We start from the raw sequence: 21,641 nt of genomic DNA on the forward strand, positions 1-21,641 counted from the left end.
GAGAGAGAGAGACAGCAATCAGTTGGGCAATGCTTTATTGGTATATTTACAATGTTAAAAGGATGTGGAAGCCTACCAGTGTCTCTATCATCATGATAAAATAAATTATAAATACCTAAAGGTGTTGATGTGTACTTTTGGTTTTCTTTGCACATGATGGGTGTGTGATGGGGAAATGCGGTGTTTGCAGGAAGGGGGTGCGAAGGGGCATGGGGGAAGGCGAGTTGGTGTGTGTGGAGGGATGTGGGTTGGTCTGTGGGTAGTTATGGGGTAATTGCTTGGGGGACTGTGGGTGTGGGGGACCTTGTGGGGGGGCTGCTCAGGAGGGGTGGGTCCCCTGGCCCCCACAGGGTGCAGCCCCCGCCCCCCCCCGGGCCCCAGCTCCACCCTGGAGGGACACAGCCCCTATCCCCCACAGGGCTCCAGTTCCCCTGCCCAGGGTCCCAGGCACCCTGGAGGGCCCCAGCCCCCCTGCCTATGTTCCCAGCTCCCCCTGGAGGGCCGCAGCCTCCACACCCAGGGTTCCAGGCACCCTGGAGGGCCACAGCCCCCCCACCCCTGGGTCCTAGCTCCCCCTGGATGGCCAAAGACCCCCCACCCAGGGTCCCAGCTCCCCCTGGAGGGCCCCAGCCCACCTGCCCAGGGTCCCAGGCACCCTGGAGGGCCCCAGTCCCCCCATCCAGGGCTCATAACTTACCTTTAGCTGCAGCAGTGGGAGTGGGGCACTCTGAGCCATGGCTGCAAGACCCGGTCCCTGCGTGCCAGGCCCAGCTGGGTCCTGGGACCTCTCTGCTGTCAGGCCGGGCCCTTGGTGGCAGGGCCTGCTGACCTCGGGGCCCCTCTGTCACCCAGCCGGGCCAGGCCCAGGGCAGCAGGACCCAGCGCGGCACACGGTCCCCACATACCAGGTTTCGTTGTCGCACGTGCCTCTTGTCCCGCCTCAAAGGGGGCAAGAGGCACGTGTGTGCTCGTCTGGACATGCCCAGAAAGACCACAACAGGTCAGTATGGTTTTAATACTATGGATTCCTATTTGAAATCTCTGGATCTATCTTGTGAATCATGTTTGCACACCTAACAGTACTAATATTGCGTGGCCTAAAGCGCCCTTGAAAGGATATCAAAGCATGCTAGGATGCCACAGCACCGTGATTGAGCCACTGGGCTTTGGACAGACATGTACTACAAAAAGATGGTTCTAGTCGCAAAGACTTTACAATTTAAGTTAATCAGTAACCACCCCTGAAAATTTTGGTGTGACAGTAAAAAATAAATCTACATCTACTGTTTGAACACGTGTTTTCGCTGCATCTAAATAAACCACAATATAAGCCCCACAAATTTTTTTTGCAGTAAAAAAGCACAGAATTAAGAGACAATTATGAAAGTGAAAAGAAAAATTAAGTGTAAAATGAAAAAGCCGGGTAATGGGAAGGAATTTGATTAAGGAAATGAGATGAATGTGGACAGCAACAAGGCATTGGGTCTGTTTAATTGATCTGATGGGATATAGAAAAATAAAGCCAGTTCTAAGTGGATTCATTTAGACCGACTCTTCCACCTAAAGAAGCATGCCTTTGAAAGGTTCGGCTCTTATTCACTAACATCCTCTAAAACCGTGTTTCTCAACCCGTGGTGTGAGTTCCCCTGGGTGCTGCATTTTGGTCATTGCCTGATCGGGCCAGACGTTTCAGCTGCTACTCCTCCCCCCGTGTCCAGTGCGCCGGGACTTTTGCTCCCTAGTGTCAGTGTGCTGAGGGATAGGGAGGGAGGCCCGGCGCAGGCTGCTTTGCCCCGGGCAGTGGTGGGAAAAGTGGGACTCGGCTTGCAGTGGCAAAACCGGAAGTGCTATGATGGGACTTCTGGTTTCACTTTTGCCATGTCCATTGTCAGGGAGTATGTAAGGTACCAGAGGTTGAGAACCACTGCTCTAAAAGGTTGTACAGATAACAAATTGAGTCACAGTTCCTTCTTGATAGTGTGATTTTCCTTCATAATAAACATTCCATTTCTTGGTTCTACTTATTCAAGCCCTGATCCAAAGCCCCCTCAAGTCAGTGCATATCTTTCTGTTGATGCCAGCGGACTCTGGATTAGTCCCTTGGCAAATGGGTTGTGCCCTCTATCCAAGTAAAAACACACTCGTTCTTTGCTGGTATACAATCTGAACCACAGCCCTCCATACTGAAAGGTACCCCTTTACCCATTCCTTTTGAGATAGAGGGATGGGAACCATCCCCTCAACTGAGGCATGTTGTCATGAGCTCATGAAACAAGAATTTAAAGTTACCACAAGTTAACATTTTTAGGACTGGTTTCTGCTTTCACATCCCAGTATTGACTATCCTGTTAACATAGGGGAAAACACAAGGTTGAAGGGGGGCAGTGCATAGTACTGAGCAATGAGGGACAGCTGAGTGTTATGGAGACACTGGATCATGGGTATAAATAGAGATGTAGCTGTTATCCTGATGAAATCAGACCAGATGTTACTCTGAAATCCCTGCTCTGTTATGGGAAAATAATAATTTTGCTAAAAAGAGACTGTGTTATAAATATTTCAGTCCTAGTAATATTTGGAGCTTAAAGAAAACATTGCTGGAGGAACCATGCTATAAAAATGCCCTCCTATGAATGGAGGTGGATTAGGGAGAAATGAACCCTTTGATGATATAACTTGGAAATATATCGCCCATTAGTAAGATGCGCCCATTCACCATTGATGTCAGTAGGAGAAGGAACAGTCCCTTATTGCTTTTGTTCTATTTTCCTGCTTCCTATTCAAGCATTAACAGCTTGAGTTTAAAGCTGTGCAGCAGCCTCTTTTGTGAGGTTGAAATTCTGTGTCAGCATATGTATCCTGGAGGCAGTTGGCATGAGATGAAGGAGGACAGCAGCAGCTAGAACTGGGACTTGGTTCTTTAATATTTAACCTTCTCTAGCACCAGCTATTTTAATCACTTTATACACTATCCTCCACCCTGGTTCAAAGAAGGTTTCACCCTGGAGATTGCAGTTCTTAATCCCAGGGGCAGGGAAAGGGGAAAAAATTTCAGGGGCTCAATCTGGCTGCAATTAAAGCAATGTACATCAGAAAGAATAATGCCATGATGCTGGAGAAATTATACCTGTGTAAAAGCAACGTAAGGGGGATCAGAATCACATCCATATCTGCCCAGGAGATATTTCAGATCTGTATAGTCAGATAAGGTCTATCTGTAAATACTTCAGATCCCTGAACAGAGGAATGGTTACTCCTGAAGATGTCAAGTCTCTGGCTCTGGAGGGAGATCTAGTCTCAAGTCGCATCTTATAAGCCAGTGGTTCTCAAACTTTTTTTTTCATGGACCACTTGAAAATTGCTGAGGGTCTCGGAGGACCACGTAATAAACTTTTTTTGTGCTCTACAAATCAAAGCACACAACTCATTTTAATATCAGTAGTCTTACCTTTCTAATACAATGGATGTGCCTGTTTTGTTTGAGCAAAGGTCTGGGAAGTTGGGTGTAATGTTTGTCAGCTTTAGCCTTAGGTCACCTTCCTGTGGACCACCTGAGTGGAGTTCGCAGACCAGTGGTGGTCCATGGACCATAGTTTGAGAACCTCTGTTCTAAGCTAAGAATTATGTACCTAAATTTTTGCTACACAACATGGAATTATGAGTCCAGTGGGAACAGATATGAAAGTCTCATCAAACAGAGTTTAATTTAACCTGTTATAAATGTGGGCGGGATTGCAGCCTGACTGCAATCAGTGCCTGGAGGTTCAATGGTCAACCTGAAGCAAGTGTAATACATCTATTAGTGTGCCTGTTCCCCCAGTTACAGACAGGGAATTCCATACATGTGGCTTGCACTACTATAAATGTAGTCCTGCATAAATCCTGCATGCATTAGTGGCAGAGCACCCCTTGAGTGAGAACAGCTGAATTGATGAGCATGAAACCTTGATATCTCTGATTTCTAGGACGTCTTTATTTACTCTCAACATCTATTTTTGATCTCACTATGCCTGCAAGGTCAGCCTTTCTATTTTTGTTATCTCCAACATTTATTATCATTATTTGTGCTTTGGCAAAATTGTACACATAAATTAGAAGGAATTAATTCTGCTTTCAGCTACTGCATTAATCTCTGTAACAATAAACTACCCATGATGCTATCAGCTAGCTCTAGGCCTCCCATTTAGGGATTGAAAAAAGTAGGTTGATCAAACCCATGGGAACAACCAGTTTTGATTGGTCAAGTTCAGCCCTCAGCTTTCAAAAGCAGTCCTGGATGTTGCAGATATATACTTGGGTTTTTTTAAACACCCATCTTAACCTCCAGGAGCTTTATCAAAAATCCACACTAAACAAAACCTCAAACCTTACTATTCACTCAGTAAGATCTGTGAAGTAACTAGACGCCTAGAAACCTGGGACATCCCAGAATCAAAAAAACCCCACTCCGAAAAAAGGCAGGGCAACACACGCGGCGGCAGCACATGCCCCCCAAAACTGGAGCTGAGCCAGCCAGAACCACACTCCAGCTGCTGGCGGGACTTCCTGCCTCAGCTGCAGCCCTGGGAGGCCCCAGGACCCCAGGTAAGGCTGCTGGAGCCAACATAGTTGCTGACCCCAGCATCCCCTGCCTCACCTGGGGTAACCTGTCGCACATCAGAGCACACATGGCATGGGCATTTCCCAGGGATTGTGCCGCTGCTACTTTTCTCAAGGGGAAGCAAATAGCCACACTCATCTGGATGCACCTTATGGGATAAAACTAACACCTTAAAATTAACATGGAGGTCTACAGGCAGCCAATGCAGCTCAGAGAACTGGTGCCATATGCTTTACATGGTATACTATTTGCAAAGAACCAGGACTTTTTATCTGTGCTGTACCAAGGGGGGTAGTGAGCAGGATGACTGCCCCAGGTGCCAAAGCGAAGGGATGCCAACAGGTGTTGCCCAACTGGGGCAGGGCAGAGGATGAAGCTGTGACTGGCTCTTTCTGGCTTTTTTTTTTTTTTGGGGGGGGGGGGGGCCTGCTCCCACCACATACACTCCCAGGCAAGCATGGGGGGAGTGTGGCCCCCAGATCTGTGCACGGGGCAAAGGTGGGCTGCCACTGCAGGCTTTGCCCTTGGCACCAAACTTCATTGCTATAGTGCTGTTTTTTATTATAATGATTTTGAAAGACTAAGAAGCAGTGTATATGTGTGTTGATGAGGTGGTGTTTTCTTAACATAAAGAATTCAGGTTTTATCTACTGCAGAAGACAACGGTGACTGAAGGGCTGCTGAAAAGGTGGCACCAAGAGTAAAATCCCACATGAAGGGATTTATAGTTAAATGATAAAAGCATGATTTTTCTGCTGTTCTCTTTGTTAAGATGCGTTTCACTCCAGTGCTCATTTACCCTCTGGGATAAAGCACAGCTCTGTCCAAGACCCAACCTTTCCAAATGGGTCAGGGTGCTGCCTGGGGCAGAGTTCGGGGTCCAGGCTCAGTCAAGGGGCGCCAGATCCTTAGGGAAAGAAAAGACTTCAGTTTAGAGCAGTGGTTCTCAACCTTTTTAGACCCAAGGTCCCTCTCGGAAAATGCCAGCTCTTATTTTTCTTTTTTTGTTTTTGACTACAGGAAAGTAATGGAGCAGTTTGGGGGGGGGGGAGGGGGGTCCCCACGTAGGGAAGAGTTGGAAAAGCCCAGAACAGGGCAGGAGGCTTGAAACCTTGAGGGCTCCTATTTGAAATCTCAAGCAGTCAGCGTGCGAGAGGTGGTATCTTTTATTAGACAGCTACAAAAACCACGTTTGTCTCTAGGTGCAAGCGTCCGGGCACACGCGCCCTCCCTCACCCCAGGCACAGGGGAAAGCGCCAGGCTGCGGGACCCGGGGGCGGGCTCTGCCCCGCCCCGCCCCGCCCCGCCGCGCGCAGGTAGCGGGCTCGGCGGGCGATTGCCCTAGCCTGGCGGAGCTCTGCCACTGCCCTGCCGCCGCCGCTGTCCAGGCGGCCGCGCGCTCGGCTCTCCATTGCTCGTGCCTATCTCCCCGGGATGCCGCCGGCGCTGGCTGAGCCGCGGCCGGACGCGGAGCGGGACCCGGTGGGAGTGGGAGCGGGAGCGGGGACGCAGATGGGCGCGCAGCCGGCTCGCGGCGCTCAGTGAGCGGGGCCGAGCGGGCAGCAGTCGGCGCCCCCGCAGCATGGAGCCGGCGCTGGGGGCTGTCGTCGATCCCGCGCCCTGGGGGCAGGAGCCGCTGGCGGGGCCGGGGCCGGGGCCGGAGGAGCTGGACGGGGCGGCGGCGGGCGCGCTCGCCCGGCTGCTGCTCGACGCCGTGTGCCAGCAGCAGGGCTGGGTCCGCGTCTACGGTAAGCGGCGCCGGGACCGGGACCGGGACCCCCTCCTCCCCCCGCCGGGACTGCGCGGGGCGGGGCGGGGCGGGGCGGCGGCGCACAGGTGCGCGGCGGGGCCGGGCCGGGCCGGGCCGGGCCGGGCCGTGAGGGGAGGGCGCCGCGGCGGGGGACAAAGGGCTGCTGCCGCCTGGGGCCCGAGCCTGGGGTCGCCGCTGCCCCCCCCGCCGGGCTGCGTCTCTGCACGTCGGTGCGTGTCTGTGCAGCTCCGCTCCCGGCACAGCCTCTCCTCTGCCTGCCTGTCCCCTCCCGGAGCCCAGCCCAGCCCCGCGCCTTGGAGGTCGGGAGGTGCTATTGTTATAGCCCCACCATTGTCAGGTTGGCAAGTCCTGAGCAGTGCCCGAAGGCTGCTCCCCTTCCCTTCCTCTGCGGGGTGCGACTGTTGGTCCTTGCTGGGCTCCTCTGACCCCAGGTGTCTTTCCTGCCCGAGTGCAGCAGGGCTGGACCTGATGATCTGCCCCGTCCCTTCCAGCCCCTAACATCGAGGACTGAATGAATCCTGTCCCCACGCTAAGAGCCTTGCCTCCGCCTCCCCTGATCACCCCCTCTTCCACACCACACAAAAAAAGAAAAAGGTGTGAGCTTTTAGCGCTGACAGTTTGATAAATCTGTCAGCAGGAAGCACCGTGTTAAATACCCTGTGATTTCTTCAGCAAAAGCTAAAATGTCAAGATGTGTTTACCCCTAGCAGCCTCCCCTGCAACCTTTTGTACTGATACCGTAGGAGCCCAATGCAGGATGTTCAATTTAAAGTACCCTTGGATCCAACACACACAAAGATGTCAAGAAGTTATCGTGCAGTCATCTGCACTGAAACCTTTTGTGTTGCTAGAAGTCAAGTACAGGATACAAGTGTGCACAGGGCTTCTTTCTCTCTGCCTGCCCGCACAGGCTCTGATTACTGTTAATGAGTTACTAACGGCATGGACAGGACTGATACGGCCAGTCCCACAGCTGCATGCTTACTGATGTATGCTCAGTTGGCATCTGTATTATTTATAGTGAAGGCTGATGAGAGTCTGGAAAAGGATATTAAAATCTTCAGCAGTCTGGCTCATGTACAGGACCCAGTGTTATTTCCCATTCTTTTTCAAGCTGTCCCTGGTATGTTACCTCCTAAAATAAACCTGGGTCGCATGCCCAGCCTCTTCCGAGGCCTGGATTTGTTGGTGTTCCAAGTTGAAATGTAGTGAAACTCAATCTTCAGTAGTGTCTAAGTAGTGGAAATAGTGTTTTATTTGTCTTTGAGTTGCTGTCTTTCTTTCCATTTGCCCAAAGTGTTTCACCATAATTACTTCTATTTTATTTTTCTGAGGGAACAAATTACTTTAGATTACTGCAGATAGGCTCTTCTTTTTCTCCACTAAAATGGACTTGACATTCTGTTTTTCTTGAGTGCTTAATGGGTGCCATATCTGTACGAGTAGTTGCTGTATTACCTTTACCTGATATTATGTGAAGCCTTCAAACTCCACAAGTATTGCAGGAATGTACCTTAAACAGAACCTGGCCTTTCTTATGGCTTTACTCTGGAGATAACCAGTTTTATCAAAACAAGTGGTCTTTGATGCCACTGTAATTTTTCTTGTGTGTTAGCTGGTAGCATCACTCCTGACATATTAATATCATTCTACTAGTCTGGTGGCTGATAACTGTTACAATGATTACTGTTAGCTCTAGCTTGGACCACCAGAGTTACTTTTTTTTTAGGTATCACTGGGGAAATCAAGTCGCCATTCTTCTGGAGGATGTGCCATTCAAAAGACCTGTATCATTCATGTTGAAACTGTGGGCAGGCAGTGCTGGGAGACTAGACTGGCAGCTGCTTTTGTTGTGCTTCACTGTGGGTAGCAGAAGATGGGGTAGAAAAGCACAGTTAAACTAATAGATTGTATTTTTTCAGTGGCACAGAGCTACGACTGGCTTAGCCATTCTTGAATATGACTTCCTCTGCCTCTCTTCTTTCACAGTGCCATCAAGCCAGGAACATAATGAATTGTAAAGCAGTATCGGAGGGATTTTTGGAAGGATTGTTCATACAGAATAGAGAAGAAAGCAGGGAAATGTTCTTGGGAGGGGAAGGTCTACTAGCACCAGAGCATCTGATTGCTAAAAGAGAAACTTTTAGGTATCGCTGGAAAACAAATGCAATTTCAATTAATTGCATGGCAAAATATTGCTTGTTGATTAGGTCAGGTTAGGCCATGTACTGCAGTCTGATACTAACATGCAAATATAGATTAAAAAAATGTTTTTTGCTTTGTCTAAGTGGCAGTGCAACTAGCTCTCAAAAGCTAGAAAAAATTGTGCTAGTCTTTAAGCACGATTGCACAATAAAAATAAATTATGTAGCCCAAGGGTAACAATTTGTTTTTTAGTGTCCATTGATACAAACTAATGATTGACTCTTATTTTCTGGTAGTGGTGACATGCTTTTCTTCTCTCCACAGAATAGAAAGTTATTTTTAAGTGGCTTTTGTTTACTTCAGCCTGCTTATCATACTTGTTATCCTCACACTAATTCTTCTGGATTAGTTTGCAAGCAATGATTCATAGAGGTGAACTGATACATCAGTACAATATCAGAGTGACACCAATATAAAGAAAATTGATTGTATCAGATATTGGCCTGATGTGGCTGATAATTTGGCCAATAAATGGCCTGTGTATGTACACAGCCACAGTGCAGCACACAGGCAGCAAGAAGCACAGCCCAGCAGCTTGAAGATCTGTGTGTAGCTGGCAAGTCTAGTGTGGGGGAAGGGGCTTGCAGGGGGCAGATCAATGCCCCTTGCAGTGAGGGAGGGAGTAGAGCAGGGGTGGGGTGCAGGACGCAGTCACGGCTTGTCCGGGGGATGCGGAAGCAGCTCCCCCTGTGCACCCCAGCAAGGCATGGAGAGGGGCAGCCGGGGGGCTACAGCTGTGGGCTGGGTCCGGGGCTGCACACAGGGCAGATGGCAGGGAGGCTACAGCAAAATTTGGGGTGGCTGCAGCCCTCCCTCCCCCTCCGTAGCCCCCTTCCCAGTGCCGTCACTGCCCACCCAGAGTGCAGCTCAACGCAGCCCTGGCCCCAGCCTGCAACTACAGCCCACCCTGCCCTGTGCAGATCAGGGAGGCACATGCCCCACCATGCCTTCCTGGGTACAGCTGCAGCTCCCACCCTCCCCTCACTTCCCCGCTGCTTGAAGCTGCATGCCAACCTGGCCAAGCCCTTCTGTCCACGAGGGTGGGAGTGAGGCACACGGACTGGGCAAGGTGCAGTTAGTTGGTGGGCACCCATGCACCGGATGAAATTGCCTGGCAGGCTGGATTCAGCCTGAGGGCTGTGAGTTGCCCACCCTGAGTTAAAGGAAACTGTCTCACTGTCTGTGTTGCCTGGTAAACAGTGGGTACATTAACACTAATAATTTCATCATGATCAGTTAGGGAGAGGAAAGAATATTTAACTTGCGAAATGTCAAGTACCATTTTCTGTCATGACAGGGTGTTCAGCTGTTGAAGATAGTATTCTTTTTCCTAGTGCATGTTTTTATGAACATAAATTAAGTGCTTTTAGACTGCTCAAACTGAAAGCTATTTATCTGAAAAGTAATTCAAATAGTAAAAACATTTCTTTTGAAGCAAATGGGTTCAATATACACTTAATAAAATCTGATTTTATTTTTTTTTGTGCATTTCTGTTCTGTAACTGCATACCATTCAGCTTGCATCTGTCCAAGGAGCTTATTCATGAATGTTAGGGAAACTCATCCAATTGCAGAGCTTGTAAAACTTCATCTGTAAGCAGAAAGAAAAGGATTTAGTAGCAACGTATGATAATTACTGGTCTCTGTGGCATGCCAGCAGTATGACAATGATGTGAATGCAGTAGGACTTTACAATGTCTGGGATGCGATTTCAGTGTGACACTGAGGTCTTGTCTGGCTTCACTAGGATATCTGAATCATAGTCTGGCTATTTCTGCATATCCTCAGTTAACTGCAGCAGTTAATCTTTAGCTTTTTAATTCTGTTTTCTGTAGGTTTGACGTTTTTGCGTACATGAATTGCTGATGTCATAAATCCATGAAAAAATCATTTTGTTACTTCAGGGCAGTGCAGTATCTGAATCTGTTTTCCCTAAACCTGGTATCTGAATAGTGAACAGAAATAGTAAATGGGCCTAGTTATCAAAATGATAGCTTTTAATTGCTCTCAAAATGCAAGTCACACGAATATTGTTGGATGCTGTTTCCAGAAACCACTTTTGACACGCACTTGATTTTCCTGTATAATCATATGTGCTAGATAATTTCTCTTCCGAGTCCATGGCACATGAGCAGTGTGTGTAAGAGGGGAAAATTTTGTTGTCAGAACTAGGAATCATTGTTTTTATCCTTGTAAAAGGGATAATGTTACACACACACACACACACACACACACACACACACACACTTCTATAGTATCCCCAAATGTTTTAAATCAAGCCTCTTTTTAACTTCAATCTCCCCCAAAATTACTGTACCCTTAATAGCAACAGGAAAAAAAAGACAATTGTACTGAGTGATGGGTGACCAAATGTCCATGGATTTTTTGTAACAGAGAGTTACAATGCCGGAATTTCAGCATTGGTGTTAAATGTTCCGTGTGTTAAGGGGAGGAGTAATTAGATTTCACATTTATCTTTGGTGTCTACGTGGATTCTAAACTTTGCAACGAAGAATGTTATGTTTATTATAACTTAGCTGTTTAAAACTTAATTTTGGAAGGTTAACATTTGAAAGGAATATAAAACTGAAATTATCAAAGCACTTTATGTGCATTAAAAAGTCTTACGTTTTAACTTGGACTGTACCTACTTCTTTCCCAGACCTGAGAGAGCAGTTTGTGCCCAACCTTTTCTAACATACCCCAATAAAAAATATCACCAAATAAAATTTGATTCTCAGGTATTTCCTGGACCATCATGACTACAACATTCCGACCTTGCTACTTATTGTCATATTCCCTGTACAAGTTGGTAAACCCCTTCTTTGGCCTTATCTATACTAGAAAACTTATTTTCCATCTTTCAGTGCTATTACAAGTATATTTTTGGTGTCTGTAGCACAAGTAACACAGGGCAGGCTTGGTCACTTTCATTACCTTGTCCTCCGATCTTGCCAGCAGTCTGGACACGCATTTTGTATGTGCTGGATAAAGAGTTTGCCAGAATAAAAAGTTAGACTATTCTCTATGAAGGTTGAAGGCCTTCACATTGCTATGGGTGTTAGTGGCAGCAAAAGTTGTTATTGTCATTTTTAAATACAGAAGGAAAAGAACCATTTCTCAAAGGTTCTCTTCTGATATACTTTATTTGACTAAGTGAGGATGAAAACTAGAAGTCACAAATGGGTTGGAAATATGAAACCTGGGGGAGGGGAGAGCTCACCCTGTGCAAACATATATTGTATCAATGCCTATTTGGTAGGGCCCAGGCTGATTGCTGTTAAGTAATGCCATATTATATTAGTTTAATATTAGAGGATATCTAAATGACAGATGTAAGAGCAAAATTCATGTGAGAAAATAACAGTAACTTTTACTGAGCAGTCTTTTGTAGCTGTGTGGAAAGGATCATTAAAATTTAAAGCCAGGGTTTTAAATAACTGGCCTTGGTACACATTACAAATATACCTCTTAAGCATTTACCACCACCGTTCACCCCCAGGGGAGAGCAGCTTTAACTTGGAGCCACAGCTCAGTGCCAGGTTTGATTTGGAGAACTGTACAGTGGATAGATGAATCCCTTGGTTGGTTTGGCTATACCCCCTGGCTATACGCAGTTCTGTCACTGCTGGCTCACTGCAGGTGTCTTCAGCAGAGCAGGAATTGCAGACGCATGCTAGTGTAACTTTCTTTCAAGCTGGACTTTCCTTACTGGGTCCCTATCATATTAGTAATTTTTAATTAGGCCAGGCCTGGATGATGGTAAATTTTCTTGCCCTTACACTCTGCAACAGGGCTAAGTATAGTAGCAATTGAACCTTGCTTTTTTAAGAAGGTATATATCATAGGAATTGTTCCAGTAACATTAAGCTTCATCCATATATGATGAGCATTTCAGAATTAGTATAAACTTGGAGCCTTAACTTGTTGCATTTTATGCAGGTGTTGCTTGTTACTGATACATGAAAAGGTTATCTAATATTTGGAGATACTCTGAAATCCCTAGGTATGCTGTGGCAGGCTCTAGACATCATCTTCTAAGACAGCTTCCTGACTTGCATTTCAGTCAGACTACAGTATTTATCTTTTGTGTGTTGCTGTTTCCTATTTTTAAACAATAGGAAAAAAGAGAAGATAAGAGAGACATAAGTGACCCATTGACTTACTATGAGATCACTTGTTCCTTTTAACTGATATATTTATAGGTACAGTAAAACATAGCTGAGGTTGATGCATTATTCTTGATATGTGTCTCCTCATCTACAAGGTCATGGAGCTAAACTCCCAAACTTAATTTCTTTTTTTTTTTAATCCATTTTAAAAGACCATGGTAGAAAGGTCAGTTATTTTCATGTTTATGTATTGTGTAAAAATAAACAAATAAATAAATAAATAATAATACCCAAATGTATTTAGAGGAAAAATAATGTCCCCAATTTGTTTGTTATGTATTTGCAAACACTTTGTATATAATCATGTCCCCAGTTTAGAAGAAATATGTATAATAGTAGCATAGGGAAAAAAAACAAGTATTAATTCAATTAAAAAAAAAATTTGGGATGCTGCTCAAACAATTTCTTTTTAGAACCTGGATTATTTTTAATTATTAAAAGGTAAGTTGCAGTGGCAATGATAGCAACAGTATCTAAATATTTGGGAAGTGAATGGAGTCTTCATGCTTCTGTAAATTAAAAAAAAAAAAGTTCCTAAGTTTAGATCCCTTCTTATGTAAGTGAAAGTTTTATAGCTGGGAACTCCCCCATTAAAATCAGTCCCTATTCTCTAAACCCTGGCAGATGCTTAGCTAACACATTAATTCTGCAAACTGTGGGAAAACAGCTTTCATTTCAGCAGATGTGCAGTGGGTCTGGTACAGATTTGCATAAGAATGCTTGTGCACCTCCACTAAGTTTTTGGTTTGATTAAAACTTCTTCTCCACCCACAATGTGGTGCATACATTGTGTGGTATTAATGCCTTGATAGAAGGTACACAGTGCTTTCTCTGAAGTTGATAAATACTTATGTTTACTTATGCATCACTACATAATACGTGTGCCTAGTGCTTTGGAGACAAAAGAAGCTCCTTGCCTTGAGAAATTCATATTGTAAACCAGAGAAGACATAAAATAACCCAGATGGCAACAAACTGGGATTGGAAGCAGGGGGGCTGCACTGTATGTGTATATTATGGGGTTTCTTTGGCTTTTTTATCTGAAATACATCATTCTGTTTTTCATTTTTGTGCTTAAAATTTTCTTTTTAACTAGGAGTGGATTTGAAAATCAGTGCTCTTTAGAGATGACAGTAGAAATCAGTGGAGGTTGCATAACAAGAGTTTGAGGAGGTTCTTCCAGGTCTAGGCTCAGCATGGAGGAATATACAATGTCAGTTTCAGGAGAAAATTTCTCTTAACAGTCGTTTCAGCAGAGAATTTAAGTGGAGGAATGAAAAACACTGGTAGGTATGGTAATTTATCAGCCGGCAAAATTTGAAAGAGAGGATGATAAATTTGTACATTTGTGGAAAGGGACTGGTGACAAAAGAAGACTATTTTTGGATTGCCTAAAGATGTTCAAGGTAAACTAGATTGCAGTAGTGTAAATTATAGACAACCTTGGTATATTAAGAGTTTTACTGAAAGAGTTGGGTTTCGTTTGTCTGTCTGGAAGAGCAGCAGTATAGGGAGGATGAGTTTGAGATCTTGGAAAGAAATGTGTGATTTACAAGTGCCTTAAGCCTGAGAAGTTGAGGATTATATTTCTGGTGAAGTATTTACAGGTCTTTGTTTTTCCTATGGATTTTCTTTTTCCAGAATTGTTGATGATGGCTTTGAGTGTGATCTCTTAGCTGCTAATGAATTTTCAGGTTGGCTAGGACTGGATTCAATGTTGCCCCATGTAGCTGAGTAGCTACATTAATCACAGATAGTTCTAGGATATTTAATGCTAAGACCAGCAACCATATACATAAAGAACAATTGATATGGGATCCAGTGGAAGAGGCAGAGAAAGCATTCTGAGAAGAAAGCAAGCCATTACATCCATCCTACTAAGCTACTGGAAGTTTGGGCATGTCTATGGATGGGCCTGGCCTACCACAGAATTCGAGGGCCCCAGGCCCCACTGGGCATGGCTGTTAGCAGCACAGGAGCAAGAAAAGGCTATACCAACACAGCCCTGCTTGTCTTACAGCCATGTGACCCACCACTGCTTGGCTTCTGTTGCTACCACCAAACACCCACAACAGCTACTGATGGAACTGCCACCCTTGCAGCCACTGATCCCATGGATCTGGCCTGGTGCCTGGTATAAGTTTGACACACCCGATGTAAAAGGCTTGATTCTACTTGTGTGTACAACATACTACATTCTGTAAGAACTCTGAAGTGTGTTAAGTTAGACAGCCTTGAAATTATGGAAGCTTACCTGTATTTTCTTTTCTGCCTATTTTGATCCCTTAAAAGAGGAAGTCTCCATATGACTGTGAATGCAGTGTAACAAAATGATTATTCATTTCCTTTCAGACTATACTGGCCTCTGTGTATCCTTCATCACTTGGTGCTTCAGAGGAAGTATGGGTGGAAGAAATACCTGGTTAGGGTTTTCTTCCTGGTACTTGTTCTATAGTGAAAGTAGGCAAGTGACTTAAATTCTGAAATCTTTTTGTCTTCTCCCATCAAGTTGGAAACACCTGACTGGTTTTAGACATGCAGGGCTAGTTCATGCACTAATTTATCTGGCAGTATTGGCAGTGGACTAATGCTACAGTGCATTGTAGAGCTTCTATATTATAATATAGTGCTAGTACATTGGTCGGTACTAATGGAGATCTCAGATTTTAGGTTGTGCGAAAGAATTGGAGGTAGCTGGGAGGAACTTTTAATATTTGGAGGTTCTTCTGGGTATTGAGCAACTAATTAGGTTCGTTTTTGCAAGCCAAATTTGTCATTACAAATGTTGACCTCTTTGTTAGTAATTTCTGGGACTGGGAAAAAATTAGTTTAATTAATTTGTGCCATTCATTGCTATAGTATGTGAGCACATTACGAACATAATGGGTTCATCTTGAAAGTGCTGCTATGAAGTCTGAATGTATTTTCTCTTCACTTTAGATGTGGAAAATGATCAAGGGATTTGTGATATTTGGCTATAGAACTTGCATCTCCTAAGCTGTATAGTACATTGTTTTAAATTATGTTGTTTCACGCTCGGGGATTACCTTTTTAAGCCCACTTCTTTACCTATGTGCTAGCCTAGCTGTTGCCAATCATGGGGGTACTTCTGGTAACTTTTTTTAGATTTGAGTTTGAAGACAAGGTGTTCTGGATGCAAAGCTCTTCCTTCCAGTATTTACTCTCCTCCTCCCCCCCCCCCCCCCCAAACTCTTTTGAGGCAGCAAAGCCACAGTTTGATCTTTAGGACATAGTGTACAGCTTACTAGTATCAAAAGTATTATGGATTTAGCTGCAGCAGTAATGAAGACCCTAGTTTCTCTGACATTGATCAGATTTTTTTATATATATGAACATGTAGTCAGACACTTTAATAAGTGTTTCACAAATTATTCCATGTTTTAGGGTTGTTGGTTGTAGCTATATTAGTCTAAGGACATAGGCAGACAAGGTTCTTTGGATAGATGTGATATCTTTTATTAGACCAACTAAATAGTTGGAAAAAATTGTTCTTTGCAGGCTTTCTGGCACAAATACCCTTCTTCAAATACCCTAAATAGGAACTGATTTTAATGGGGGCATTCCCAGCTATAAAACTTTCACTTACATAATAAGGGATCTAAACTTAGGAACTTTTTTTTTAATTGACAGAAGCATGAAGACTCCATTCACTTCCCAAATATTCAGGTCTCCCTATGCCTGAAGAAGGGTGTTTGTGCCCGAAAGCTTGCAAAGAACAAATTTTCTAGCTATTTAGTTGGTCTAATAAAAGAATATCACATCTACCCAAAGAACCTTGTCTGCCTTTCATAAAACATGGCAGTGTTAGAGTGATGTTGTAGCCATGATGGTCCAGGAATTATGCCTGAAAACTCTGTTCCGACTATGCTTTTGGCCCAATAAAAGATATCACCCAAATAAATTCTTGCCTCTTTTTCATAAATTATTAACTCACTAATTTTCTTAATTGGTGACAGTATCAGAAAATGCAAGACCCTGAGGCAAGGATAATACTAAAAGAAGAAGCTGTTGCATACCTTTCATCTTTACACAAGCATTTAAGGTTTTGTGCCAGTGGGCAGCACTTTCATATTCAGTTGTATTTGCCAGGAAGCTTGATTGACAGCTGTTTTCTACATTAGCTGGGAAGTTTCTTTAATCTTCTGGACTGCTGCTCAGAAGAAGGGTATTGAAAGCAAGGCAAGAGAACATGGGAAGCTTATCAAGAGGCATGGCCTTCTTTAATGTGGTTCTGTCTGAGACAATGTAGTGAAATAGCCAGCTTGGTTGGGTTTCAAAGATCACTGAAGAATCTGTCTCCTGCAGCATATATGCAACAAATGTAAAATTCTAATTTCCAGTGGGATATCACTGTCAGTTTATCAGCTGTTTAAGGCTGTTCTAACCCTGCCTTACAGTCTTAAATTACAGAAATGTATCAAGGAATAACTAGGGATGCGCTGATAGAGATTTATTGGGCCGATACCAATGGTTGATTTTTAAGGAGCCATATTAACCGATACCAATCTGATATGTAGCTGGGCAGCTTGGAGACCAGCTTTGGACTGGTAAATCTGTTGTGGGGGAGGGAAGAGGCATGGCGGGCAGGGCAGATTGAGTAGGGCTGGGTCAAGTACTGCTCAGCCAGGGTGGGGTGTGTGACAGCTGTGAGTGGCTCATCTGGACGGGCTGGGGGGAAGCAGGTCCTACCCTGTGCCTACCCTGGGAGAGCATGCGGGGGGGTGTACCCCTGGATCTGTGTCGGGTGGGGCAGGCTGCCACTGTGGGCTGGGGCTGTGCTCAGGGCAGGTGGCGGTGGTGGCATTGGGAGGGGGTTTACAAGGCCTGCAGCCACAGAAAACTTCACCATAGCCCCCTCCCCCTCCCGTAGCCTCCCTCCTAGCATCGCCACTGACGGCCCTGAGCACAGCCTGGCCCAGCCTCCTGCCAGGAAGAGCCTGGCACAGCCCCAGCCCACAGTGGCAGCCTGTCACACCCCGTGCATACCGATCCAGGGCACGCATCCCCCTATGCCCTCCTAGGGTGTGCACGGCGGTGGAAGCCACCCCCCCCAGCCCAATTGATGAGTTGCTCATGCCCCCCTACCCCAGCTGAGCAACACCTGCTCCTGCCCCATTCCCTCCCTCCTTCACCACGGGGGCCTCTGTCTGCTCCCTCCCTCCCCACCCTTCCCCAACAACAGACTTATCAGCCAGATGCTTCTCTCAAAGCCGCTGGGCTGTGCTCCTGGCTGCGTGCATGTTGCAGCTGCATGCATGCACAGGACATTTATCAGCCACATTATTGGCCACATCAGGCAAAAAAAAAAGCCTCTTTTGATACTGTCAATTTTCACTATATCAGTGCTGATTTGATATGGAACTGATGCATTGGTGCACCTCTAGGAATAACAAATATGGAACGTGTAAATAAATGCACAGTTGTCTTCTGAATCAGTGAGTATTTGAGAGTCTATTTGGAGAACTAGAAATCAGGAACAGCAGTGCTAATATTCTGTGCCCTGCAGATAGTTGAGCAAAGGGACATGGACGTTCTTTAAAACTTGTGCATTCTTTGAAACCCAATCTCGAGCACCTCTATTTTGCCTCTCATACAGACTAGAGAGATCTATCCCTGTCTTGCAGTCTGGAAATACTTGTGTAGCTTGTAAGACCAGTGATCAATGGTGGCATGGATTATTTGTCTGGATAAATTCCATTGAGTTTGTCCTCTACCACTTTCCATTAACTAAGACAGGGGCAGGCAATTATTTTGGGTGGAGGGCTGCTTACTGAGTTTTGGAAAGCCACTGAAGGCCTCATGACAGGCAGCCAGGGGCAGATAAATATTAACTTTCTAAATTTTTTAGGGGCCTCACGGGCCAGATAGAATGGCCTGGTGGGCCACGGGCTGCATTTTGCCAACCCCTAAGCTAAGAGCTAGTAGATAAATTTTCTAAGGAGCCTAAACTTTCTGAGCATAATGGCTTTAAATTCCATTTGGTTTTGCAGTAGAAAAATTCTGAGATCTTACCTTAGCAGACATCTGTCTGCATCACATCCTCTGCATTTGGCAGCCCTTCCACTTGGAGATGCCCAGCATTGCAGTAAGTAGCGTTGCAAGTCAAGATTCATGTGTATTGGCAGAACTAGAACTTCCCTAGGCTGAGCCTGGTTCCAGCAGCTACTAGTATCTTCTAATTTGTTATGACCACTTAAACATTAATTCAAATTCTGGGAGGGGAAAAAAAAAATCCTGTCTTTGCCAGCATAGGCTTTAGGAGCATAAATGGACTACTTCAGGAAATCTAAACTTTAGTTAAATGACAGATGAGGATATAGTAAAGGAGTCATCAAATTTGGGGAAAACTTGCTTAAGAAAGTGAAGACTTTGGGAGGAGAGAGGCAGGGTGATAAGAAGAAAGGAAACAAATATTTCTGATTCTTGTCTGTAGCAGGGGGAGAGGTAATTTGCATGCTGCTAAACTTAAAATATGTCTAAGACTTTGAAAACACAAACTGCAACAAGAATGCAATTATAGTGATTAAATGTCAAAGTGGCAGAGAAGGCGCTCATTCTCCCAGTACAGACAAAACCTGTTTCTTGCTATCTGTCCTAGAGAAAACATGTAAAAGAAAATCTGTCTGAAAATGCAGCATGATTACAGAAGGTAAACATATGCTTAGCATGAGAGCACTGTGCAGCTGAAGGCTGATGTGTTGCAAAATTATCTGGTTCTTAATGTTGTATGGTTGTCAGGTTATTGATCTCAAAACATTCCAGGTAAATTTGGTGCTCATGAAAATGAAAGTAATGGCTCTTCCAGTGCTACTTTATCCTGATAGCTAGAGAAGACAGCCATTTGTACTAGATGATCTGACAGCTTTGTGTATATAGGTATAAATCTCCATTGGAGATTTAGGAGACCACCCAACTCCTCTTTTTCTCTTTAATCTGGGTATAAATCAATTTTCTAAGCTTTGTCTACTCAGGGAAGTTACTGTGAAATAAGTTAGTGCATGAATTTTAAACCTCAGTGTGCATGAGCTCTCATTCCTTTCTCATTTCTTTATGCCTTTTTTTGGAAGCAGAGTAAGCTAAGCCCCCCCAAAGATGCCCTTAGTGTGGTTAAGCTTGTCTGTACAGAGTGCTCTGGGTTATTTCCCCATATAGAAAAGCCCTAAAGATTAAATGAGCCTGTGAGTGCTACATTCCCACCCTCAAGCAGTCTAAGCTAAACCTGCTAAAGACAGCCTTAGTGGGGATAAGTATGTCCATGCAGAGTGTTCCTCAGTACTATTCTAGATTATTTCCTCATGTAGAAAAGCCTTAAAGATGAAATGAGCCTGCCAGTGCTGCTTAATCTCACTGAAACTTTATTTAATTCCATTAATAATATGTTCTTGGTGTGCAGTAGTCAGTGCTTTGAATTTTGTCAGGCTACTGGCTGCTTAGCAGAGACTAATGTAAAAAGAACTGATAGAGATTCTCTAGAATTGGAAAACAGGAACTGGATCCTCATGTACAGTGTATTCTATTTAAATACATTGTCTTGGGACTGAAGAAAGGCTATGCGCTTATCTCAAGTATACTTATCCAAATTTAGGCAAACCATGCTCATTAAGTACACAGTACTGTGAGTTCTGTAGTATTGGCATTCCTGAAATGGACTAAATTTCCCTTATTTTTCAAGACTTGTAATGATAGCCCTGATACTGTTAGAAATATTGAAAATGAAGAGAGGTAAATCAGTTTTGGGACTGCTAATTGCAGCATACTTGACAGAAGTATAAGCGCTGTTCATTAGGTGCAAAGCACTGGCAGGGCTATGGTATTAGCAGTCTGCCCAAATGGATCTGGTTTTGTTTTACAAGTCTTCTCAGTTTCTGGGCTGCTAGCAGTTAGAAGCCTTGAAGGGTAGTTAGTTTTAGAGCTGCTAACTCCCCTTGTTTCTAAGACTTCCTGATAGCAGCCCTTTGACAGATGTTTATGCCTGCTCTATTCCTGGTATAGACCCTAGGTTTTTGTTTCTGCATATCTGCCCTCTTCTGTTAAGCATGCATAGCGGAGGCCTAGTTCAGAAAGGCCTAGAAGAGGTGAACTTTCAACTTCTGTCTTACTTTCTTGTGTGTGAGCATGCACAGTTAATGTTTGTGCCTTGGCAGGAAAGATCCAGTGATCTGACGGGTGCGTGAGGCAACAGGGCTGAGATAAAAGTGAGAGATGGGAGCTGATGAGTAAGAGTGTAACAGTTGGAATGAGCAGCAGCCCCAATCACCAAGGAGAATGGAATTTCCAGCACATGATCAGAGGATGATAAGGTAGCGAGTTGCTAAGCCTCCACGGATATAAAATCCCACTGCGGAAGTGTCTGTGCACGTGTCGGGGGGGGAGGGGCGGGGAGCGAGAGAGAGAGAGAGAGAGAGAGAGCATGTCTGGGTTTGTGTGTGAATGTGTGGCATGTCTGGGTGGTATCTAAGCACAGCAGAGTGTGTGAAAGACTTCCTGAGTCTGGTTCATGGGCTCAGTGCATTGGTTCGTTCGTTTGTTCACGAATGGCGCATGCTGTGGAGTATAGTTGGAGTGTGCTGGATATCCGGATCCTGTGAGTGACAAGGTCACTCCAGTGATCTCTCCACTGTTTTATCTACTGTTGTTGATATTCTGCCATTAATTATTGTTCAGTAAAACTGATTGAACCAAGCTGGACTGCCTGATAGCTTGACTAACCATTAATATGTCCACCCACCCTTTTCCATTACCTGATGAATATCATTAGCATATTAATTTAGAGTTTTCCATGTAACACTGGTACACTCAAACAGAATATGAGTAAGGACCAAGGTAGAAAGTGGAGCTGAAATACATTTAAGCCATTTAGACCAGTGGTGGT

General features: G+C 44.8%; 1 protein-coding gene across 5 annotated transcripts in view; it reads left to right on the plus strand.

Moving 5' to 3' along the window:
- The first annotated feature begins 6,083 nt into the window (after positions 1-6,083).
- Positions 6,084-21,641, plus strand: part of RASAL2 (RAS protein activator like 2) — a 291,616-nt gene continuing 276,058 nt past the window's right edge. For all 5 annotated transcript variants that reach the window (XM_019500281.2, XM_019500284.2, XM_059728343.1 and 2 more), the window contains exon 1: positions 6,084-6,348. In XM_019500281.2, coding sequence (XP_019355826.1) covers positions 6,183-6,348 — 166 coding nt within the window. In that variant the 5' untranslated portion in view covers positions 6,084-6,182. The remainder of the gene's footprint in view (positions 6,349-21,641) is intronic.

Source organism: Alligator mississippiensis, chromosome 5, assembly GCF_030867095.1.
Source record: "Alligator mississippiensis isolate rAllMis1 chromosome 5, rAllMis1, whole genome shotgun sequence".
Classification (NCBI taxonomy): domain Eukaryota; kingdom Metazoa; phylum Chordata; order Crocodylia; family Alligatoridae; genus Alligator; species Alligator mississippiensis.